This window comes from Theropithecus gelada, chromosome 16, assembly GCF_003255815.1.
Source record: "Theropithecus gelada isolate Dixy chromosome 16, Tgel_1.0, whole genome shotgun sequence".
Taxonomy (NCBI): domain Eukaryota; kingdom Metazoa; phylum Chordata; class Mammalia; order Primates; family Cercopithecidae; genus Theropithecus; species Theropithecus gelada.
Window position 1 is genome coordinate 56,128,799 of NC_037684.1, and position 21,119 is coordinate 56,149,917.

Here is a 21,119-nt window from a genome sequence, read left to right on the forward strand (position 1 = left end):
TTTTTTTTGAGACGGAGTCTCGCGCTGTGTCACCCAGGCTGGAGTGCAGTGGCGCGATCTCGGCTCACTGCAAGCTCCGCCTCCCAGGTTCAGGCCATTCTCCTGCCTCAGCCTCCGAGTAGCTGGGACTACAGGCGCCCGCCACCACGCCCGGCTAGGTTTTTGTATTTTTAGTAGAGACGGGGTTTCACCATGTTAGCCAGGATGGTCTCGATCTCCTGACCTTGTGATCCGCCGGGCCAGGGTCTTAAGGGGCAGTTTCCTTCTCCCACTGCTGTGGGTCCTGCCTCAGGCCGGGCTGGTTTCTGCGTTGGTGCTGGTGGATGGGCCTGGAGCCCCACCCGTCGCCAGCAGAGGGCAGTGGTGCCACGCAGCCGGGGCTCCCCGGGGTAGGCTTCTCCGCACCTGGTCTCCTGCTTAGTTCCTGTGTAAAGTGCAGAGGTTGAATGAGCTCTAATAAAACGAGGTGGGTGAGTTGAAACTTGATGCTGTTCCTTTGCACTGGGCTTGGGTTGGATGTTCCTGACTGCTTCATTTGGATACAGACCCTGACCTCTGCCTGCAGGTGTCTGGTTGGTGCCCTGGCTGCAGCCCTTTGCCAACCCTTTCCCTCCCTTTCGCTCTGGCTGTCTCTTGTGTTACCTTTTCTTGTGCTAACGAGGAGGAAAGATCAAGTCTCAGAAGAGGGCGAAGCCTCTTTTGGGTCAGCCTTCTGGAGGGGGAGCCAGCAGCCTGCTGTGGCCGTTGGCGCGATGGGTTCAGCACCTTCCTCTCTCTTTCATTACAGCAGGTGAGGCTTTGAGAGCACTTCTCATCCTTGTCTCACGCTGTGGAGCCTGTGGTCCCTCTGAGGAGCAGGGCACTTTGTTCTTCTTGTTTAAAATATATTTTTTGGGCCGGGCGCGGTGGCTCACGCCTGTAATCCCAGCACTTTGGGAGGCCGAGGCGGGCGGATCACAAGGTCAGGAGATCGAGACCACGGTGAAACCCTGTCTCTGCTAAAAATACAAAAAATTAGCCGGGCGCGGTTGCGGGCGCCTGTAGTCCCAGCTACTCGGGAGGCTGAGGCAGGAGAATGGCGGGAACCCGGGAGGCGGAGCTTGCAGTGAGCCGAGATCGCGCCACTGCACTCCAGCCTGGGCGACAGAGCGAGACTCCGTCTCAAAAAAAAAAAAAAAAAAAAATATATATATATATATATATATATTTTTTTTTTATAGAGACAGGGTCTGGCTATGTAGGCCAGGGTAGTCTTGAACTCCTGGCCTCAAGTGATCCTCCTGCCTTGAGATCCTCCTGCCGTTGTGATTCTCCCAAAGTGCTGGGATTACAGGCCTGAGCCTTCATGCCTAGAAGGACACTTTGGAGTGCATTTTAGGGTAGATGACGAGTGCCACCTCGTGGTGGCGTCCTCCTGTCCGCGGTGTCATCCTGGCTGTGGCAGGTTCTGCCGGGGAGTGGGAGGCTGTCAGCTGGGTGAAGGGTGGGGGCCATGGGAGTGATAACCTGGGGTGAGGGCGTACGTTTCTTGAGGGGGAATTGGGAAGTGTCCTCAATGTCTGCTGCTTCCCGGTCATGCTGCCATGGTCTTCAGGAGGGCAGCCCTTCAGATGAGGAGAAGGTTTCAGACGTGTGAGAGAAAACTGCAGACGTGTTTCCCGGAGCCTGTGCTCTGCCCAGGTGATGTCTGTTTTCTTCAGGCCTCCCATCAGCCTCCACATGAATGTGACAGATTCAGCAGTTTTCAGAAGTTAAGATATAATTCACATACCACAAGTAGTTCATCCTTCTAAGGGAAATAATTCTGTACTTCTTAGTATATTCACAAAGCTGTGCACTTCAGGACACTGTCATCACCCTGGAAGAAACCGTGATTGTACCCAAGCAGTCCCTCCCTCACCCTCCCTAGCCCCCGCAGCCGTGGATCCATGTTCTGTCCCTGTGTACTTGCTGGTTGTGGACATCTTACCTCGCCAGAGTCGTACACTGCACGGCGTTCTGCGTCTGGCCTTCGCTGAGCCCGACGTGTCCAAGGTTCATCCGTGTTGAGGTGCTGTCAGTGCATCGTTCCCTTTATTCCTTAATCATGTGCCAGTGTATGGGTATTTTCTGCTGTTACAAATTATACCGTTAACAACTTTCATGTGCAAGTTTTTGTTTAAACTTAATGCTTTCAGGCTGGGTGTGGTGGCTCACGCCTGTAATCCCAGCACTTTGGGAGGCTGAGGCAGGCAGATTACTTGAGGTCAGGAGTTCGAGACCAGCCTGGCCAACATGGTGAAACCCCATCTCTACTAAAAATACAAAAAATAGCCGGGCATGGTGGTGCAGGCCTGTAATCCCAGCTACTCTGGAGGCTGATGCAGGAGAATTGCTTGAACCTGGGAGGCAGAGATTGAGTGAGCCGAGATCATGCCACCAGCCTGGGCGACAGAGCAAGACTCTGCCAGGAGAAAAAAACAAAACAAACACAACTTAATGCTTTCAGTACCTTGGGTACATAGCACTAGGTTTTAATAAAATTTTAAGCAAAATTTGGAATGTTTCCATCTTTCTGAAGTCTTCAAGATTTTTCTGGTGGCGTACCTGCCGTGCTGATGAAATAGAGGACCTGCTCGTGCCAGGCATTTTTGGGCGTTGCAGGTACAGATGTGCCATCTGCGTCCCCAGGTGCCCCTCATTCTGGCCACGCTGGGGCAGCGTCCTCAATGTCTAAAGAGGATTCATTGCTGTCTAAAGAGGGTTCATTGCTGTCGTGGAGGTCAGGGCAGGCTGAGGCTGGCCTTGGAGGGTACGGGGGTGGAGGGGTAGGGCAGGGAGGATGCAGGTCTCAGATGTGCCCACGTTGGTCCATGGATCCTCAGGGAATGTGCATTTATGTTTTAGGCAATTCTGGTAAAGGTGGTGGATACACATGGTTAATTTGAAATTTAGGTGCAGTTGGATTCTTCATTTTTTTGCCTTGAGTCCCACTGAGGAAATGTGAAGAAGGGGAAGATGGCAGTGGCCAGCGGGGGGTTCCTGGGATTCCGGTAGCTTCACCTTCATGTTGTGATGCTGGGTGCATGGACAGCCTCCCACATGACCAAGGACGTGCTCTCAGGGCCCTAAGACCCCAGAAGAACGGGCCGCCAGCACCAAGAAGTATGACATGCGTGTGGAAGACCGTGAGCCTTACCTGGCTGGTAGCATGGGGTGTGGTACCTGCCGCAGCTCTCTGACCCGTCGCAGCGGGAGGGGGTCCCTGCTGTGTGACTAAGACCACTGGACCTGACCCATCGCAGTGGGAGGTGGTCCATGCTGTGACTAAGACCACTGGACCCCAACCATCGCAGTGGGAGGGGGTCCATGCTGTGACTGGGACCACCTGGCCTGAGGTTGGACCAGTGAACTGACAATGTTGGCACCTACATGTGTGTCAGGATCCATGTGGATACGTCCCCCGCACCTGTTTCTTGGACTGTCGTGTAAGCAGCTCTTCAGCTTCACAGGCTTCCTGATCACGTTCTGGGTGGGAAGAAGTACCCAGCCTGCCAGCCCGTGGGGCCAAAGCTGTGTCTTTGCAATAATCTGCACCTGGAACCGTGGCGATCCCACCAAAGAACCTGTGGCTCACAAGATCTGAGGAGGCTTCCTGGGCTTCTCTGCCCTCTAACTAGGATTTCCTCATCCCTAGAAATTTAACCTTAATGAAATCCCTAAGAAAACTCGGTGCTGTGGGGAAAACGTCTCAGGTCAGGAGAGCACACGGGAGGTCTAACAGGATGTGACCAGTGCTGGTTGTCTCCAGTGGCTCTGCAGGGAAGGCTGTTAGCCCTGCCCCGAGTGTGGGTGCTGCTTTGGGAGGGTAGGCACATTTGATCTCTGTCCGGTCAGTGTCTGAGACCACCTTTGTCCAGTTGAGAATCTGCACTCTTGACGGGCTTCTGGGGGTCTCCTGCAGCTCTCATCAGCCTGGCCTGGGAGCCTCCCCTTCTCTCCCCTCCCCACCCATGTTGTTGGGTCAGCAGGATACCCCAGCCTTGGGGCTGGAGCCAGCTGTGGCTGCCCAGGGACTTGTAGGCAGTTGAGGCACACCAGCTCCTGGCCAGGCTGGCTGTGGGAGAGGCAGCCTCCTGGTGAGGGGCTGTGGGCCACTGCGTTCAGGCTGCCTTGGAGGGCTCCACGGTGCATCCTGGCGGTGTTCCCTGGGCACAGGGCTCCGAGTCCTTCCCGGCTTGGGAAGGTCATGTGGCCACGTGTGTCTAGTTCTGCAGCTTCTTTGTCTGCGGGTTCGGTTCTTTACTTTTTTTTTTTTTTGATGATCTTGCTGGTTTTCTCTAGATTGTTCCCAAGTTTTCTGTTCTTCCATTCCCAAGGTGGGAGGTGCGCGGTGCACAGCCTGGATGTGGAATGCCCAGAGGGCGGGTGGGCGGGCCAGCTCGCTGCCCCTTTCCCCTGCCAGCTGCTGGGACAGGTAGGAATTCCTGTAGCAAAATCAAGCCAGCCAGGAGTGGGGAAGGGCTTTTTACTTTGACATCTCCAAGTTCCACGTTGAGGTGGAGAGAAGTTCGTTTTTCCCCTTCCTCCCAAGGTGTGAAAAGGTTTTCTCAAAGGCATAGGAAGCCGAGCCTTCTGTCACCCCCCAGCATGTGCTGGCACAGAGTGAGGCGTGCTGTCCCTGCTGTTTGGTGCAGAGCACCCAGGCAGTTTGGCACCAGCACCTCACAGCTATTCAGAGATTTGCCCTCAGCGAGAGTGAGTAATTGTCTGACGCAGCCGGCTGAAATCCCTGGGAAGGGAATGAATGAAACTGCCGTGAAGCAACGCCTGGCAGGGCTGGGCTGGTGGCAGCTCCTGGGGCCGGCGTGTCCCTTCCAGAGCGTCTGAAGCCCTGGGCAGCTGCTGGAGAATCTCGAGTCTTTCCAGAGCCATGCGTGTTGTTTCCTTCTCTCTCTTTGAAGGGTCCGTTTGGTCTGATCCAGGTGGCCCCAGCAGGAGGAAGTCGTGCTGGGTGCTGAGCGGGCGGGAGGTTTCACCATGGGCTTGGCAGAGCTGCAGGCAGAGGCCGGGTGCCCGCCGTGCATGATGAAACTTGCAGGTGAATTCTGCTTAGGGTTTCATCTGTTTCCTTTGATGCACTTGGCTTCATTGTCATCCACCTGTTCATTACTGTGGGCGAAACAGGTGAACTCTCAACAAGTACCATCGAAACCAGGATCTGATCTTCATTTCCCTCGAAGCATAGTTCCCTTGCAGTGAGGGTTTTTAGCTCCTGTGGGAGGGAAGCTAGTGTTTGGCAATGTAACTTCCCTGGAAGGCCCCTGTACTCCAGCTTTAAAAACACCCTTTGGGTTAGTCCCACTTTAAGCATTAAGATTAATGCAACTTGAGGAAATTCAAGGAAGGAGAAAAACACATTAAAAATGGAAAATGGGCTGGGTGTGGTGGCTCATGCCTGTAATCCCAGCACTTTGGGAGGCCGAGGCAGGTGGATCACTTGAGGCCAGGAGTTTGATACCAGCCTGGCCAACGTGGTGAAACCCTGTCTCTACTAAAAATGTAAAATATTAGTTGGGCTGGTGGTGGGGCACGCCTGTAATCCCAGCTACTTGGGAGGCTGGGAGAATCGCTTGAACCCGGGAGGCAGAGGTTACAGTGAGCCAAGATCGCGCCACTGCCCTCCAGCCTGGGCGACAGAGCAAGACTCCATCTAAAAAAAAAATTGACGGCCGGGCGCGGTGGCTCAAGCCTGTAATCCCAGCACTTTGGGAGGCCGAGACGGGTGGATCACGAGGTCAGGAGATCGAGACCATCCTGGCTAACACGGTGAAACCCCGTCTCTACTAAAAAATACAAAAAACTAGCCGGGTGAGGTGGCGGGCGCCTGTAGTCCCAGCTACTCGGGAGCCTGAGGCAGGAGAATGGCGGGAACCCGGGAGGCGGAGCTTGCAGTGAGCTGAGATCCGGCCACAGCACTGCAGCCTGGGCGACAGAGCGAGACTCCGTCTCAAAAAAAAAAAAAAAAAAAAAAAAAAAAAATTGACAAAAAGGAAAATGGCTGTGTCATTTGCATGTGTGACTCCGCTTGCCGATTGATAGTTGTGCTCTCTTGGTTGTGCGCTCTTTGATTGGAAGAGTGTTGACTGTATGGCGTGGGTTTCTCCCTGTGTGTTCTCACAATGGCTGGGAGGCGGCGGCAGGGCAGGGGACTCGGAATGTGAGTCGGGGCTGTTGACAATGGAAATGGTAATAGGATACTCTTCCCCTTATCGGCTGTTAGGCTCGAGTGTCCCCTTCGCAGTGCGGTTTCTTTTTATTTTTATCATTGACAAAAGCACAATTCTTGTTAAAGGATAAAATAGTCACAAACAACAGCATTAAAAACCAAGAAAGCCAGAGAACACTGGCACCGTCAGCCTCACCCCCAGCTCCTGCCGGGCACTTGTGAAGAGAGGCACTGAAGCCACTCTGCTTTTTTATAGTTATTAAAAGCAGTCAGGTCTCCGAGTAGGAGTGGTTGTGGCCCAGAGTGCGTGGGCCGGGACCAGGGCTCGAGCCGCTGTGAGCTCTGCTGAGGCCCTTTGCTGACTTGGCTCTCCTGTGACCTGAGGCAAGGGTGAGCACCAACGCCCACCCCACCTGGGAGGGAAGGGGCAGGCCTCTTACCGGGAGGTTGGGGTGAGGCTAATTAGCACAGTCACAGTCTTTGAAGGTGAAAGAAGACAGCTGATTATCTAAAACGTTTCTCATTTAGGCTGTGATTTTTTTTCAGATTTGGAGAACAGCACCCTACTGTTCCATTCAGGCCAGAGGAAGATGACCACGTGGCCCTGTTTAGTTGTAGTGCTCTCTTGGGGCAAGGTTTTGGATGGAGGCAATGGGGCAGGAGCCGTCTGAACGTGGGTACTTTCCAGAGATCTTGCTCCTGTAGCGTTGGGGTGAAACGAGGTGCCCCAGGCCACACTGGTTCAGTTTCCTCGTGGCGTTAAGTAAAGACCTGGAGCAGCAGCTCTGACACTTGTTTCGCGTCGCTCAGCATTTTATGTGGGGCGGGCACAGTGGTGTGAGTCTCACAGAAACCTGCGTGGTGAGCCGCACGCCCTTGTTCCTCTCAGCCCTGGCCCATCCCTGCCGAGGTGGCGCGACCTGCTCTCACAGGCAGCCTGGCGCGGGGTCATGTGCTAGACGGGGAGGGGGCTGGGTGGGTCACCAGCCTCACCCCCCTCAGTTCTTAGTGAGGAACAGACAGGCAGAGAGCTGGATGGTGCGCCAGGCTGGGCTGGTGCTGAGTGGGCTAGAGCTGGGTGTCAGTGGCCCACGCCCCAGTCATCCTGGCCTGTGGCCTCTGTGCAGGATGGGGTGCCCCTGCCCCTCACCTGCCCCGCCCTCACCCATGCCCCAGTCATCCTGGCCTGTGGCCTCTGTGCAGGATGGGGTGCCCCTGCCCCGCCCTCACCCGGCTCACAGGCCTGCGATGCCTGACTGCCCACGCAGTCACCTTAGAGGCACCTTCCCTCTAAGGCAGATGTCCCTCAGGCTTTGGCCTTGGCTATTGATATCTCAGCTCTGATTCACCCTTGACCTTTATTTCCTGATTTCTGTCCTTGGCTCTCGAGCCCTCCTCCTGTGGACCTGTTGGGTACACGTGTGACGCTTCAGAACCCGCAAGTCCCAGGTCACACTTGTTGGACCGTCACTTTCCCCTCTCGGCCTGTTTACTCGGGAGCCCAGCGACAAACGGGAGCTTCTGTGCTGCTGTCCATGCAGGCGGCCCAGGAGCCGGGCTCCTCCCTGGGACACCGTGTTCCTCCCACTGTCTGCTCACGCCCGTCTGTGTAGATGTGGCTCTAACATGTCTCCTTTCCTGGTTCATTGCTTATCTGTTCTCACGTGGCTGTGCCGCCAGCCTGTCCTGGGGGTCCTCGTCCCAGCACGTGGCTCTATGCTTTGTGTCATCCTGAGTCTGCCCTACTCTGCCGCCTGGTCCAGATGGGAGCCATTGCCCTCTGTGAAATGTTCCCTGTGGAGGCGCTGGGCTCCCCGACTACCCTCCTGCCTCTCCTGTGGCCGTCGGCTGCGGTGAAGGTGCTGGTGGAGGGTGTGAGCCTTCTATTCATAGAGTGCCAGGCTCCGTCCCATGCTGCCTCTGTGCCCTTGATGCTGGCAGCACACCTGCTGTCCTGTGGCCTCGGAAGCCTGTGGCCTGGGTAAAGGGTGGCCTCATCTTGGCCTCAGAAACAGTAGGGCTCAGGCTGTGGCCCACGCCTGGGGCTCCCCATCCCCACCGTGTGTCCTGGTGTCTTTGCTTGGCTCGCCGGCCTCCGTGGGCTCCCCAGGCGGCAGGCGGCTCTCAGCCATGCTCTCCGTCCTCATGCTTTGTTTATGCCCTGGCAGAGCTGCTCAGGTGGCCAGCCCATGGGACCCCTGTGCACCCTGCTGCTCCCAGCGTATGTCAGCAGCGCCATCCGGGAGATGTGGCATCAGCACAGCCTTGTCCTTGTCTCTGCCCGTTCTTCTTTCCTTGCCTTTATGTGTCTCCTTTTTTCCCTTCCACACGGGGTCCACAGGGGATAGCCACATCCCCTGGCCTCTTGGTTGGTGGATCTTCGTCCTCCTGCTGGGCTCAGAGCTGTGCCACCCCCACCTGCACTGCAGAGAAGCTCAGACCCCTCTCTGACTTGAGACGCTGGAGCCTTAGCCCCCCGCTTCCCAGGCCAGCGCCCCTTCAGGTCCCTGCAAAGCCACTGCTTTTCGTGGTCTCTCCCGCTGCTGCTGAGCCCGTGGGCTGCTTGGTGGCTTGGGAGCTACATACAATTGTATTTTGTCTGGTTTGTTTTCAGGCTTTCTGTGGCGGGAACTGTGTCTCTTGCATCTTTTTTTTTTTTTTTTGAGACGGAGTCTCGCTCTGTCCCCCAGGCTGGAGTGCAGTGGTGCCATCTCGGCCCACTGCATGCTCCACCTCCCGGGTTCACATCATTCTCCTGCCTCATTCTCCCAAGTAGCTGGGACTACGGGCGCCCGCCACCAGGCCCGGCTAATTTTTTTTGTATTTTAGTAGAGATGGGGTTTCACTGTGTTAGCCAGGATGATCTTGATCTCCTGACCTCGTAATCTGCCTGCCTCGGCCTCCCAAAGTGCTGGGATTACAGGCGTGAGCCACTGTGCCCGGCTGTCTCTTGCATCTTTTATGTATCAGTACGTTGGGCAAATGGGAGATGCATGATGGATGTTTTTTGGTTAATTGGGAAATGGTTAATTTTATGTAAAAGCATAAATAGTGATAACAGAACTATATTTGGGAGGGACTAGACTTCTAAAATTGGGTTCTGTCTGTAAGGCTAATCTTCCCTTTCCCTTTTCTTCATCTTTCCTGCTCACAGGTTTTCTTTTGATATTGTGGAGATTGCTGTGTGTGACTGCGTTTTTGCTGCTGTTAGAAGTTGATTCTTTTTTTCTTTATGAGACAGAGTCTCTGTCACCTGGGCTGGCGTGTAGTGGCACGATCTTGGCTCACTGCAACCTCTGCCTCCTGGGTACAAGCAATTCTCGTGCCTCAGCCTCCTGAATAGCTGGGACTACAGGTGCGTGCCATTATACCTGGCTACTTTTGTATTTTTAGTGGAGATGGGGTTTCACTATGTTGGCCAGGCTGGTCTCGGACTCCTGACCTCTGGTGACCCACCCATGTTGGGCTCCCAGAGTGCTAAGATTACAGGTGTGAGCCACCGTGCTAGGCCCTAGAAATTGATTCTAATCCGTTTAGATCTTGTAGGTTTCCTGTGTTTGAAATTCTTAAATTAACAGGGAATTTTTTTTTTTTTTTTTTTTTTGAGACAGAGTCTTGCTTTGTCATCCAGGCTGGAGTGTAGTGGCACAATATTGGCTCACTGCAACCTCTGCCTCTGGGGTTCAAGCGATTCTCCTGCCTCAGCCTCCCAAGTAGCTGGGATCACAGCCACCACACCCAGCTTATTGTATTTTTAGTAGAGACGGGGTTTTGCCATGTTGGTCAGGCTGGTCTCAAACTCCTGACCTCAAGTGATCCGCCTGCCTCAGCCTCCCAAAGTGCTGGGATTACAAGCGTGAGCTACTGTGCCTGGCCATGGATCATTAACCTCTTTTCTAGCGTCTTACCTCTGTGTGGTGGTTCACGATTAATAAAGGGCTTTTGCGAGCTTTTGTTCGGCCTTGGGAGGTGCGTGGGCTCCCTGCTCCTCTCTCCTGTGGGAACTGTTGCCTTTGGGTGAGGGGCGCACCCCGGAGGTGTCACACACACCTGAACGTGAGCGCAGTCACTGTCACGCAAAGCTGGGCTGTGCAGAATGAGCTCAGAATAGCAATCAGAAGGCTCGGTGATGGCGGATTGTTTAAGCTGGAATACTGTAATGCTGCTGTCTGTTTACGGCTGTGAGGTCACTACGTGGGCTGCTGAGAGCATTTTAAAACGCTGAGTGAGTCATGAAATAGTCATGTGTCCCCTAACAGTGGGGGTTAGTCCTGAGAACTGCGTCGTTGGGCAGTGTCATCGTGTGAACACCGTAGCGTGCGCTTAAAGTAGATCGTGTGGCCTGCTGCACTCCCAGGCTCGGTGGTGTGGCCTGCTGTACTCCCAGGCTCGGTGGTGTGGCCTGCTGCACTCCCAGGCTCGGTGGTGTGGCCTGCTGCACACACAGGCTCGGTGGTGTGGCCTGCTGCACTCCCAGGCTCGGTGGTGTGGCCTGCTGCACTCCCAGGCTCGGTGGTGTGGCCTGCTGCACACACAGGCCGTGTGGTGTGGCCCTGCTGCTCCCAGGCTGCAAACTCGTACAGCACCTGACTGTGCTGAATACTGCAGGGAACTGTAACACAGTGGTGTTTGCACATCTAAGCATAGAAAAGGTACAGTGAAAATACACTATCAGCTGGGCGCGGTGGCTCACGCCTGCAATCCCAGCACTTTGGGAGGCCGAGGTGGGTGAATCACGAGGTCAAGAGATCGAGACCATCCTAGCCAACATGGGGAAACCCCATCTCTACTAAAAATACAAAAATTAGCTGGGCGTGGTGGCGGGCACCTGTAGTCCCAGCAACTTGGGAAGCCAAGGCCGGAGAATTGCTTGAACCCGGGAGGCGGAGATTGCAGTGAGCCAAGATTGTGTCACTGCACTCCAGCCTGGGCGACAGAGTGACTTTGTCTCCAAAAAAAAAAAAAAAAAAAAAAAAAAAAGTTATATATATATATACACACACGTATATATACTCATATATATACATATAAATACACACACATACATATGTAAAATCATTTTATGGGCCCACTATCATCATGTGGTTCCTCATTGACCAGAATGTTCTATGATGTAGGACTATAGTGCGATACACTGTCATGAACAGATTGATAAATGAGGTGGAGGATGATGCCTGTGAATGACAGACGTAGGAACCACAATCGTCTTGTGTTCCAAGCTCTCTTTGAGGGCTGTGTTGCCTTGGTTTACAGATGAGGACGTGGACCGAGGTCAGGGGCTGCCAGGTTGGTACTGGGGTGTGGAGCTGGGCCTTGTGTGGTCCCCACCTGCGAGCGAAGGCGATTAGTGTTTACCTTACAGTCCAAGGTTAGGTGAAAAATAACACCTTGTTCTTGAAAGATAAAAGCTAGATGTGACTGTTTCGATCATTGAAGCATTTCCGTGTGAAATTACCTTCGTTTTTTGGTGGCAGTGGCACGGTTGCGGCTCACTGCAACCTGCACCTCCCAGGCTCAAGTCATCCTCCCACCTCAGCCTCGTGAGTGGCTGGGATTACCTGTGCACGCCACCACGCCCGGCTAATTTTTGTAGTTTTTGTAGAGATGAGGTCTCGCCATGTTGTCCAGGCTGGTCTCGAACTCTTGGTCTCGAACTCTTGGGCTCAAACAGCCCTCCTGCCTCGGCCTCCCACAGCACTAGAATTCTACGCATGAGCCACCACACCTGCCTGAAATTAGTTTTCATTTTGATATTTGTTTTCTTAAAATTCTTTATAATTTGCCAGAAATATATTTTGTCAGAAACAGTTATTTTTTCACTCTGGGGTTCTGATTCTAATCAGTCATTTACTAATTCAGCAATTAAAATTTTCACTTGTCAATGCCTTTTTTCCTCTGAATGTATGGTGGTCCTGAGGGGGGTGCATTGTGCTCGCTCCTGGGGGCGGCGGTGGTCTGGCCTGGCCCCACCTGCGCCACCTGGCCCCACCGTCAGGACAGGCTCTCCTGTTTCCGAGTGCTCTCCCGTCTAGGGCAACCACTGTTCTTTCTTGGGGTGGTGGTGGGGGCTCTCTGAGGTGCCCCTCGCCTTGGTTTTTGCCAGCAGATACGCTGGGAGTTGGGATTTTTCTGGGCTCCAGCAGTGATGTGGTGGGAAGGCTCCTTTCCTGCACTGCTGCTGAGGGGAGCCTCGAGCGTACCGGTTCCTCCGTGAAGCCTTGTACGTGCTGCGAGGTGCAGCCCAGCGTGGGTTTCACTGCCCTCCAGGAAAGGCCTGGCCCTGGTGGGCTTACTGCAGCGCAGGCACGGACCTGGGGCTGTGCTCTCAAGGGATGCCAGCCTGGAAAGGGTTGTTTTGGTGTTGAAGATCCTCTTCCGTGTCTGTCCTGTGGCACTCGGTGTGGCGTGCCCAAGAGTGGCTTTGGACGTGGCTGCCCTCCGTGTGCTGAGCCTGTGGGGGCACGGATGCGGCTGGTTGTTTCCCAGGATACTGTTTCTTGGTGTGGAGGCAGACTCCGGATGGCAGAAAGGGGAGCAGCCTCGCCCTCCTCGTCTGCGGAGTCGGCACGGTTACGTGGGGCCACAGGGTGACCTGCTGGCGTGGAGCTAGCGTGGTCTCGGCCTCTGCCTTGGTGCCGGCCGGCCCTCACAGCTTCTCAGAAGCCTGTGTTACCAGCGAGAGCCAAACCTGAGCTGCTGTGGTGTGGGGCCCTTCTCCCAGGGCCTCCCTCGGGTGGAGCTGCTTTTCTTGGCCTAGATTTGGCGGTGCCTGAAGGGAGCCTCAAACCAGCATCTCTTGCTTGGCAGCGGGTGAGCTTGCTCCTGAGTAGCTCGACAGCCTGTGATTTACTGGGCTTGGAGAACATGCCCCGGGGAGGGGAAGCTGGCTCGCACGTTGCAGGGAAGCCAGCTTGGGTGGGTAGCCATGGAAAGGTGGGGCGGGTTAGGATGATTGCTGAGAAACTCCTTTTGTTTGCACCTTGTGCTGTGCTGGTTTCTAGAACAACAAAAACAGACCTGGCGGTCATGCCTCCTTTACTGTGCAGTGGTGGTTCTCTCTAATGCCTGGTGTGATTGCCTCTGTCTAGTGTATGCTTTTCAGCAGGTGGTTTTAAGTTGGTTCCCCTTATGCTTCCATGAAAGTGGGCTGTGCCCCCCGTTTTATGGCCTAGCTCATGAGCACTCAAAGACCGTTGATGACTAGAATGTGCTCCTCTGGCCGCGTCCTCCTGCCAACAGGTTCCCCATGCCGCCGCCACACTGATCACTGGCTGCTGCACACTTTCTCAGGCGAAGACAGCCTCACTTTTAAGTGAAATAAATGGGCCGGGCGCGGTGGCTCACGCCTGTCATCCCAGCACTTTGGGAGGCCGAGACGGGCGGATCACGAGGTCAGGAGATCGAGACCATCCTGGCTAACACGGTGAAACCCCGTCTCTACTAAAAAATACAAAAAACTAGCCGGGCGAGGTGGCGGCGCCTGTAGTCCCAGCTACTCGGGAGGCTGAGGCAGGAGAATGGCGGGAACCCGGGAGGCGGAGCTTGCAGTGAGCTGAGATCCACACTGCACTCCAGCCTGGGCGACAGAGCGAGACTCCGTCTCAAAAAAAAAAAAAAAAGAAATAAATGGAAACAAAGCCCTGTCTTCATTGACTCGTTCCTCCCGTCGTCCCTTTTGCCCTCCTGAGCCCATGCCTGGGAAAGTGGGTAACTTTTGGGGCTTTTCTCTGTGTGTGCTGACTGCCTAGGAGTGCAATTCAGCTGGAAACTGTCCCCAGGGGAGAGAGAAGAGTGAGGAGAAAAATAACCTTTGACCTGTAAACGTGTGGGGTGCTTATGGGGTGCTGGTTTCTCCCTTACTGCAGATGGTGGCTGGCCCTGGCCTTGGTGCTGTCTCCTGTGTGTGGCTGGGGACAGCGGAAGCTGGGCTGGGCCTTTCCAGGTGTCGGGCGTCCAGGCGAGTTACAAGAGACGCTGCTTGCTTTTGCGAGAACTCATCACCACTTGTATCGTAGTCTGCTGTTGAGAATGTTGTACTACACTTCGCAGGAATTTAGTAACTAAAGAATGTTCATGTGTGAGGGCACTCTAGGAATTCACCAGTGTCTTGGATTCTTTTTATTTAGTGAGAGAGACCAGATGACGTCTTAGCCCGTTGCCGAGTGACACGGGGGGACGTGTTACCCCGTTGTTGAGAGACACCGGAGAACATGGTAGCCTATTGTTGAGAGAGACCGGGGGACACGCTAGCCTGTTGTTGAGGGAGACCGGGGGACACGCTAGCCTGTTGTTGAGGGATACCAGGGGACACGCTAGCCTATTGTTGAGAGAGAACGGAGGACACTCCAGCCTGTTGCCGAGAGAGACTGGGGGACACGCCAGCCCATTGTTGAGGGATACCAGGGGACACGCTTGCCTGTTGTATTAGGGAGACCGGGGGACATGGTAGCCTGTTGCTGAGAGCAGTTAGTTATTTCCCAGATCTTCGTCCTGCGTCGCTGCACAGCTGCTCTTCTGGTTTAGGTTCTGGCCTTTCCCGCTGGGGTTTTCCAGCAGCCTCTGTAGCGGTCTTTGTTGTTTAGCGCTTCCTCGTTCATCCCCACGTTCTCCATCCCGCTGCCGTTGGAGTCTGGTCACATGGCCGCTGCTGCAGGTGATGCGGGGGTGCCCTTCGCCTACAGGACGAGATTTCAGCTGCTCCCAGGTTTATTGTTGTGGAACAACGAACCCCACAGCTGGTGGCGTCAGTGACAGCCGCACTCTTGCGTGTACCGACTCTGTGGCCTCGCAGGGTGGGGTGCAGAGGGTGGTTTGTTACTGCCCTTCGATGCCTGGGCCTCTGCCGAGAAGACCACATGGCAGGTGCCTGGAAGGGCTGTGGGTGCGGCGGAGGCCCTCGACTGAAGCTGGCCCTTCCTGCGTGGCAGTTGGCTTCCCGGAGGGAGTGTCTCGAGGGGCGGTGTCTGGAGAGAGCCTGAAACAGGGTGCCGGGCTTCCGACCTGAGATTGGAGGTCACTGGCGTTGCTCCTGCCTGCCTCTGTTGGTTGTGGCAGTTGGAAGCCTACCAAGGTTGGGGGTGAGGGACCCTTGATTGTCCATCTGGCAAACTCTGTTCCCCACGGATGTGGCCAGCTGGCCGCTGTGACAGCTTCCCTGTGAAGTTTCCTGTCTTCTTATCCCCCAGGCATGGTTAGGTTTCTTGTTGCACATTAGGTGGGCTTCAGGCCGTCAGCCCACCTCCCAGGGAATTTGAGTGTGTGCTGTGCCCTGCGACTGCCCCCGAACCCTGCCTCCCGTTGAGGGGAGCTCGCCTGTGCCCTACAGTTTCTGCTCAGCAAGTGTTTGCTGTGTAAACCAATGACTTAGGGTTAAAACACATACTAAGTTGGATACATCTGGATTGGTGTGAAGTAATTTAACTTTCAATTTTGTATTTCATACAAGCTAAAGATAGGGAAGAGTTCTTTTTTTTTTTTTTGAGACGGAGTCTCGCTCTGTCCCCCAGGCTGGAGCGTAGTGGCCAGATCTCAGCTCACTGCAAGCTCCGCCTCCCGGGTTTATGCCATTCTCCTGCCTCAGCCTCCCGAGTAGCTGGGACTACAGGCGCCTGCCACCTCGCCCGGCTAGTTTTTTGTATTTTTAGTAGAGACGGGGTTTCACCGTGTTAGCCAGGATGGTCTCGATCTCCTGACCTCGTGATCCGCCCGTCTCGGCCTCCCAAAGTGCTGGGATTACAGGCTTGAGCCACCGCGCCCGGCCGTAGGGAAGAGTTCTTAAAGTGAAATGAGAACTCGTTTGGGCAAACAAGGATCATCTCCATTCACTTGGTAGGGAACGTGTTACTATCTATTTCCCTAAAAAGAGAGGGGCTGAGTCTCTGACCGCCTTGGTGAATGTGTTATTTTGAGTGGCTCGGTGAGGTGGGTGCTGCCACTGCCCCGTTTTACAGACAGGAACGGAACGCAGAGACCCTGCTCTGCTCCGCAGGTGTGCCTGGTGGTCTTCCTGGCTGTCTCCTTTCCGTTTTGCTCATAGGTGTGGAATCTGCTCGGCAGGTGTGACTGGTGGTCTGCGTGGCTTCGCTGCTGCTCCGTTCAGCGCTTAGGAGAGCCTCCCAGCGGGCTCTGTGGAGAGAGTCTGAGTTCCCTCTCCTTTTAAGATGTTTCTATTCTACACTTAGGTAAGAGATCAGGCAGTTTACAGGGTTCATAATGCACGTAAAAGACGCCAGTATTTAGTGAAAGCCCCTTCACCTTGGCTGAGCAGCCCTGATGGGCGGCACCTGCTGCTTTGTTTTACTGTGTGGTGGGCGACGGCGAGGACCCAGGCAGGGGTGGCGCGGTGTGTGGTGCAGATGGTCTGAGACAGATGCAGCTCTCACCTTGCCTGTGAGATTCTGTTTTCTGAAGGAAAGGAAATTCATTCGCTTTTTCTTAGAAGGGCTCAGTTGTAGGCTTCTTTGGTTACAGGGCTTGGATATTTATGTGAATCATCAGTTTTGTCCTCCAGACTTTAAAGCAGAAGGTAAAACCTGAGGTTGAGAATTCAGGAGGGCTAGAACCAGTGTTTGAGAGAAAATCTGATATTCCTGTTTGGTCTGATGGACTCCAGGTGATGACGTCCATGTGTGTGCGTCGTGGGGACCCGGCTGCCAGGTGTGTGTGTGAGACCCGGGCTGAACCGGTCACCCTTCTCATTTGTTGGTGAAGCATGAATGCAGATGGAAGCCTCTGTGAGGTGGTTTGGCCTGTAACTTTACTCCTTTGTGTCCTTATTTATACACAGATACTTTGTAAAAACCTACTGAGATGTCTTCTTTTTCAGGCTAGAAGTGCCCTGAACTTAAACCCGGACGTGTTTTGTGATGCCGCGATGAGGGAGGGGTGGAGAGGCTGCAGCCTCCAAGAGGGGACTGGACTTATCATTGCATCCCTGTTTTCAGATGAACTTTTGGGAGATGATTTCACTAGTCTCTTACTTATCATGTACAGAAAGTGTTTTCTTTATTATTAGGTGGTGAGTGTTTAGAATAAAAATTCTGAAAGATGTGATGAATTGTTTTTACAATTTGTGTTTTAAACTTGTATTTGTAACATTAAAAGACTTTTTTTTTTTTTTTTTTAGGCACAAATATTTAAACATGGAAAACGTGAAGACTGCTTGCCCTATGGTAAGGTTTATTTATTTATTTATTTATTTATTTTTATTTTTTTGAGGCAGAGTCTCGCTCTGTCGCCCAGGCTGGAGTGCAGTGGCGTGATCTCAGCTCACTGCAAGCTCCGCCTCCCGGGTTCACGCCATTCTCCTGCCTCAGCCTCCCGAATAGCTGGGACTACAGGTGCCCGCCACCTCGCCCGGCTATTTTTTTGTAGTTTTTAGTAGAGACGGGGTTTCACCGTGTTAGCCAGGATGGTCTCGATCTCCTGACCTCGTGATCCGCCCGTCTCGGCCTCCCAAAGTGCTGGGATTACAGGCTTGAGCCACCGCGCCCGGCCAGTAAGGTTTATTTTTAAGAGAAGGTATCTTTGTGATGTGAGTTTGCTCATATACAGTCAGGAGTCTCTCCTTCACGTTTTCTTCATAGGTATAGGAACTGTACGTTGCTATGTTCGGACACTGTCTTATCATTCTTTCTTTTGTTGTGGGTTTTAGTAACTGGACTTTTTTTTTTTTTTTTGAGACTGAGTCTCTCTCTCTTGCCCAGGCTTGGAGTGCAGTGGCACAATCTCGGGTCACTGCAGCCTCCGCCTCCTGGGTTCAAGCAATTCTCCTGCCTCAGCCTCCTGAGTAGCTGGGATTATAGGCGCCCACCACCATACCCAGCTAATTTTTGTATTTTTTTTCTTTTTTTTGAGACAGAGTCTTGCTCTGTCGCCCAGGCTGGAGTGCAGTGGCACTATCTTGGCTCACTGCAAGCTCTGCCTCCTGGGTTCACGCCATTCTCCTGCCTCAGCCTCCTGAGTAGCTGGGATTACAGGCGCCTGCCACCACACCCTGCTAATTTTTTGCATTTTTAGTAGAGATGGTGTTTACCATGTTAGCCAGGATGGTCTTGATCTCCTGACCTTGTGATCCGCCCACCTCAGACTCCCAAAGTTCTGGGATTACAGACATGAGCCACTGCACCCGGCCTAATTTTTGTATTTTTAATAGAGATGGCGTTTCACCATGTTGGCCAAGCTGGTCTTGAACTGCTGACCTAGTGATCTGCCTGCTTTGGCCTCCCAAAGTGCTGGGATTACAGGCATCATAACTGGACTTTTCGTCACTTTCCTAGTCCTTTCATAAAGAGGGATTGCTGCTCCCTCCCTCGTGAGGGAGGTCTGGGCAAAGCCTGTGTTATGATCGGAGGTTGGACCTGGCTTTTGGGGCCCGGTAGCAGCCATGTTCCTCTGATAGCCATAGCCACCACCTCTTTTGCCTTCTTCCTAATTCTCTTAATGTATTCTTTTTGAGACTGGGTCTTACTGTGTCTCCCAGGCTGGAGTACCGTGGTATGACACAGCTTGCTGTAGCCTCGACCTCCTGTGCTGAAGCCATCGTCCCACCTCAGCCTCCTGAGTGGCTGGGACTACAGGCGAGCTTTACCATGCCCGACTAATTTGTGTATTTTTTGTAGCAGTGGGGTCTTGCCGTGTTGTCCAGGCTGGTCTTGAACTCCTGGGCTCAAGTGATCTGCCCTGCCTTGGCCTCCCAAAGTGCTGGGCTTAAAGGTATGAGCTACCACGTCTGGCCCAATTCTCTTAATTTTAGATTGAACCTCGATTTCTGAAAATAAGGGCAGTGTTTCTCTGCATGCAGAGGTTTGCCATCTGGAGAAAGAAACTTCTTAGAGCCTTTGTGTTTTAGAAGCTACTGAATATCAGATTTGAGTAACTTTCTTTTTTTCAAAGTTTTTCATTATGGAAAATTTGAAACATGTATAAAGAAGAGAGAGTGGTGCATACGCCCCGTGTCCCTCTCAGGAGTGTGTGAGTTCTCATGTGCGGCCCGTTTCATCCCTGCACCGTGCAGGAGGGACACGCAGTGCCATCTCACCTGCGTGTGCTTCCATATATGTCTCTGGAAGGTGGGGCCCTTAATGTCCTCACCACACCTGAAAACTCGAGCAGCAGTTGCCAGGCCCTGTTGGCGGGAGGAGTGTCCTTGGTGACGTGAACACAGACCTCCTCCCTCTTGGGCTGTCGTGCTTGTCACCCACGCTCGTCCTGCCCACTGTTGGAGCCTTCTGAGAAGCTACTCAGATGCTCTTACAGCTGACCTGGTTTTATAGGCAAGCATTATGAGTTAAACAGTACCTCTGCCCGAGGTCATGAGCCCACCTAAAGCTGGTGAATGTTCACTTTCTGTCATTTCCCAGCCTCCAGGCAGAGCTTCCCGCAGGGTCCTGCAGCTCCAGCCCCCATCCCCCTGCCCTGTCCCCACCCCACTGCCCCTTCCTCCATCTCCTTGTCTTCCATCACCTCACCTAACTCTCAGCTCTGTCTTCAGCTGCTTTTCTCCTCTCCCTTGTCAGCTGGTTGCAGTCTTGTCCATTTCACCTCCAGCCCATCTCTGAAGCCGCCATGCACGTCTACCCCAGCCTTTGTCTGTCCTGCGAATGCTGTCCTCCTGGCCTCAGCTTGCCCCCACAGCCCCCCGGGCGTCTCCTGCTCGCAGGCTCTGCCTGTCCTGCTGTGCCCAGCGCTGCCTTGAGCCTCCCCTTGGCTCAGCCTCCTGTCCTGCTATTGTCGTTGCTGCATGACACCGAGTGATTCCCCCTGAAAAACAGAGCAAGCCACAGGAACCTGTGTGCTCTCCCTAGCCGCAGTGTGCCCTGTGGCCTGTGTGTTCTCCCCAGCCGCAGTGTGCCCGTGGCCTGTGTGGTCTCTGTGGCTGCAGTGTGCCCTGTGGCCTGTGTGTTCTCCCCAGCCGCAGTGTGCTTCATGGCCTGTGTGTTCTCCCCAGCCGCAGTGTGCTTCGTGGCCTGTGTGTTCTCCCTAGCCGCAGCGTGCCCTGTGGCCTGTGTGTTCTCCCCAGCCACAGCGTGCCCTGTGGCCTGTGTGTTCTCCCCAGCCGCAGTGTGCCCGCCCGTGGCCTGTGTGGTCTCTGTGGCCGCAGCGTGCCCGTGGCCTGTGTGTTCTCCCCAGCCGCAGTGTGCTTCATGGCCTGTGTGTTCTCCCCAGCCGCAGTGTGCTTCGTGGCCTGTGTGTTCTCCCCAGCCACAGCGTGCCCATGGCCTGTGTGTTCTCCCCAGCCACAGCGTGCCCTGTGGCCTGTGTGTTCTCCCCAGCCGCAGTGTGCCCGTGGCCTGTGTGGTCTCTGTGGCTGTGGTGTGCCCGTGGCCGGTTGGGCCTTTGTGTGTGCTGCCCCCCTTCAGGTTGGCTCCTGCTCTCCTGACCTCCACCGCTGTTGCTTCACAGCAAGGAAGTTGAGTAGGTTCAACTCTAGCAGCTCTTGGTTCAGAATTTGGGATGATGGGGGTCTCGGTGATGTCTCCTGCCTCGAGGCCCCTGTGGAGCTGGCTGTTGGCTTCAGGGACACAGGTGGTGCAGTCAGAAGATGCCTGCAACCCTCCCCACACTGAGGCTGGCTCTTGTTTGCAGCTGCCACCGTCCTCAGGTGCCTCGATGACTGCAAACTCCCCGAGAGCAACCAGACCCTGCTGCGGAAGCTGGGGGTGAAGCTTGTGCAGCGACTGGGGCTGACCTTCCTGAAGCCGAGGGTGGCGGCATGGAGGTAGGCACCGTGAGGGCGGCGCCTGGGGAAGGGTGCTGTGGGGGGCAGGTGCCATTGACGGGGGTGCAGGTGCTGTTGGGGCAGGTGCTGTGGGGAGGCAGGTGCCCTGTTGTGGGGTGGGGAGGCAGGTGCTGTGGTTCTGGACACAGTCGGGGGCACTGTCTGGCCGGTGCTGTGGCTTTCGGGTCCAGT

General features: G+C 54.3%; 1 protein-coding gene across 1 annotated transcript in view; it reads left to right on the forward strand.

The window, feature by feature from the left end:
• Positions 1-21,119, forward strand: part of TBCD (tubulin folding cofactor D) — a 183,014-nt gene that overhangs the window by 23,109 nt on the left and 138,786 nt on the right. The window contains exons 8-9 of the mRNA XM_025361420.1: positions 17,334-17,379; positions 20,795-20,927. Of these exons, the coding sequence (XP_025217205.1) occupies positions 17,334-17,379; positions 20,795-20,927 (179 nt within the window). The remainder of the gene's footprint in view (positions 1-17,333; positions 17,380-20,794; positions 20,928-21,119) is intronic.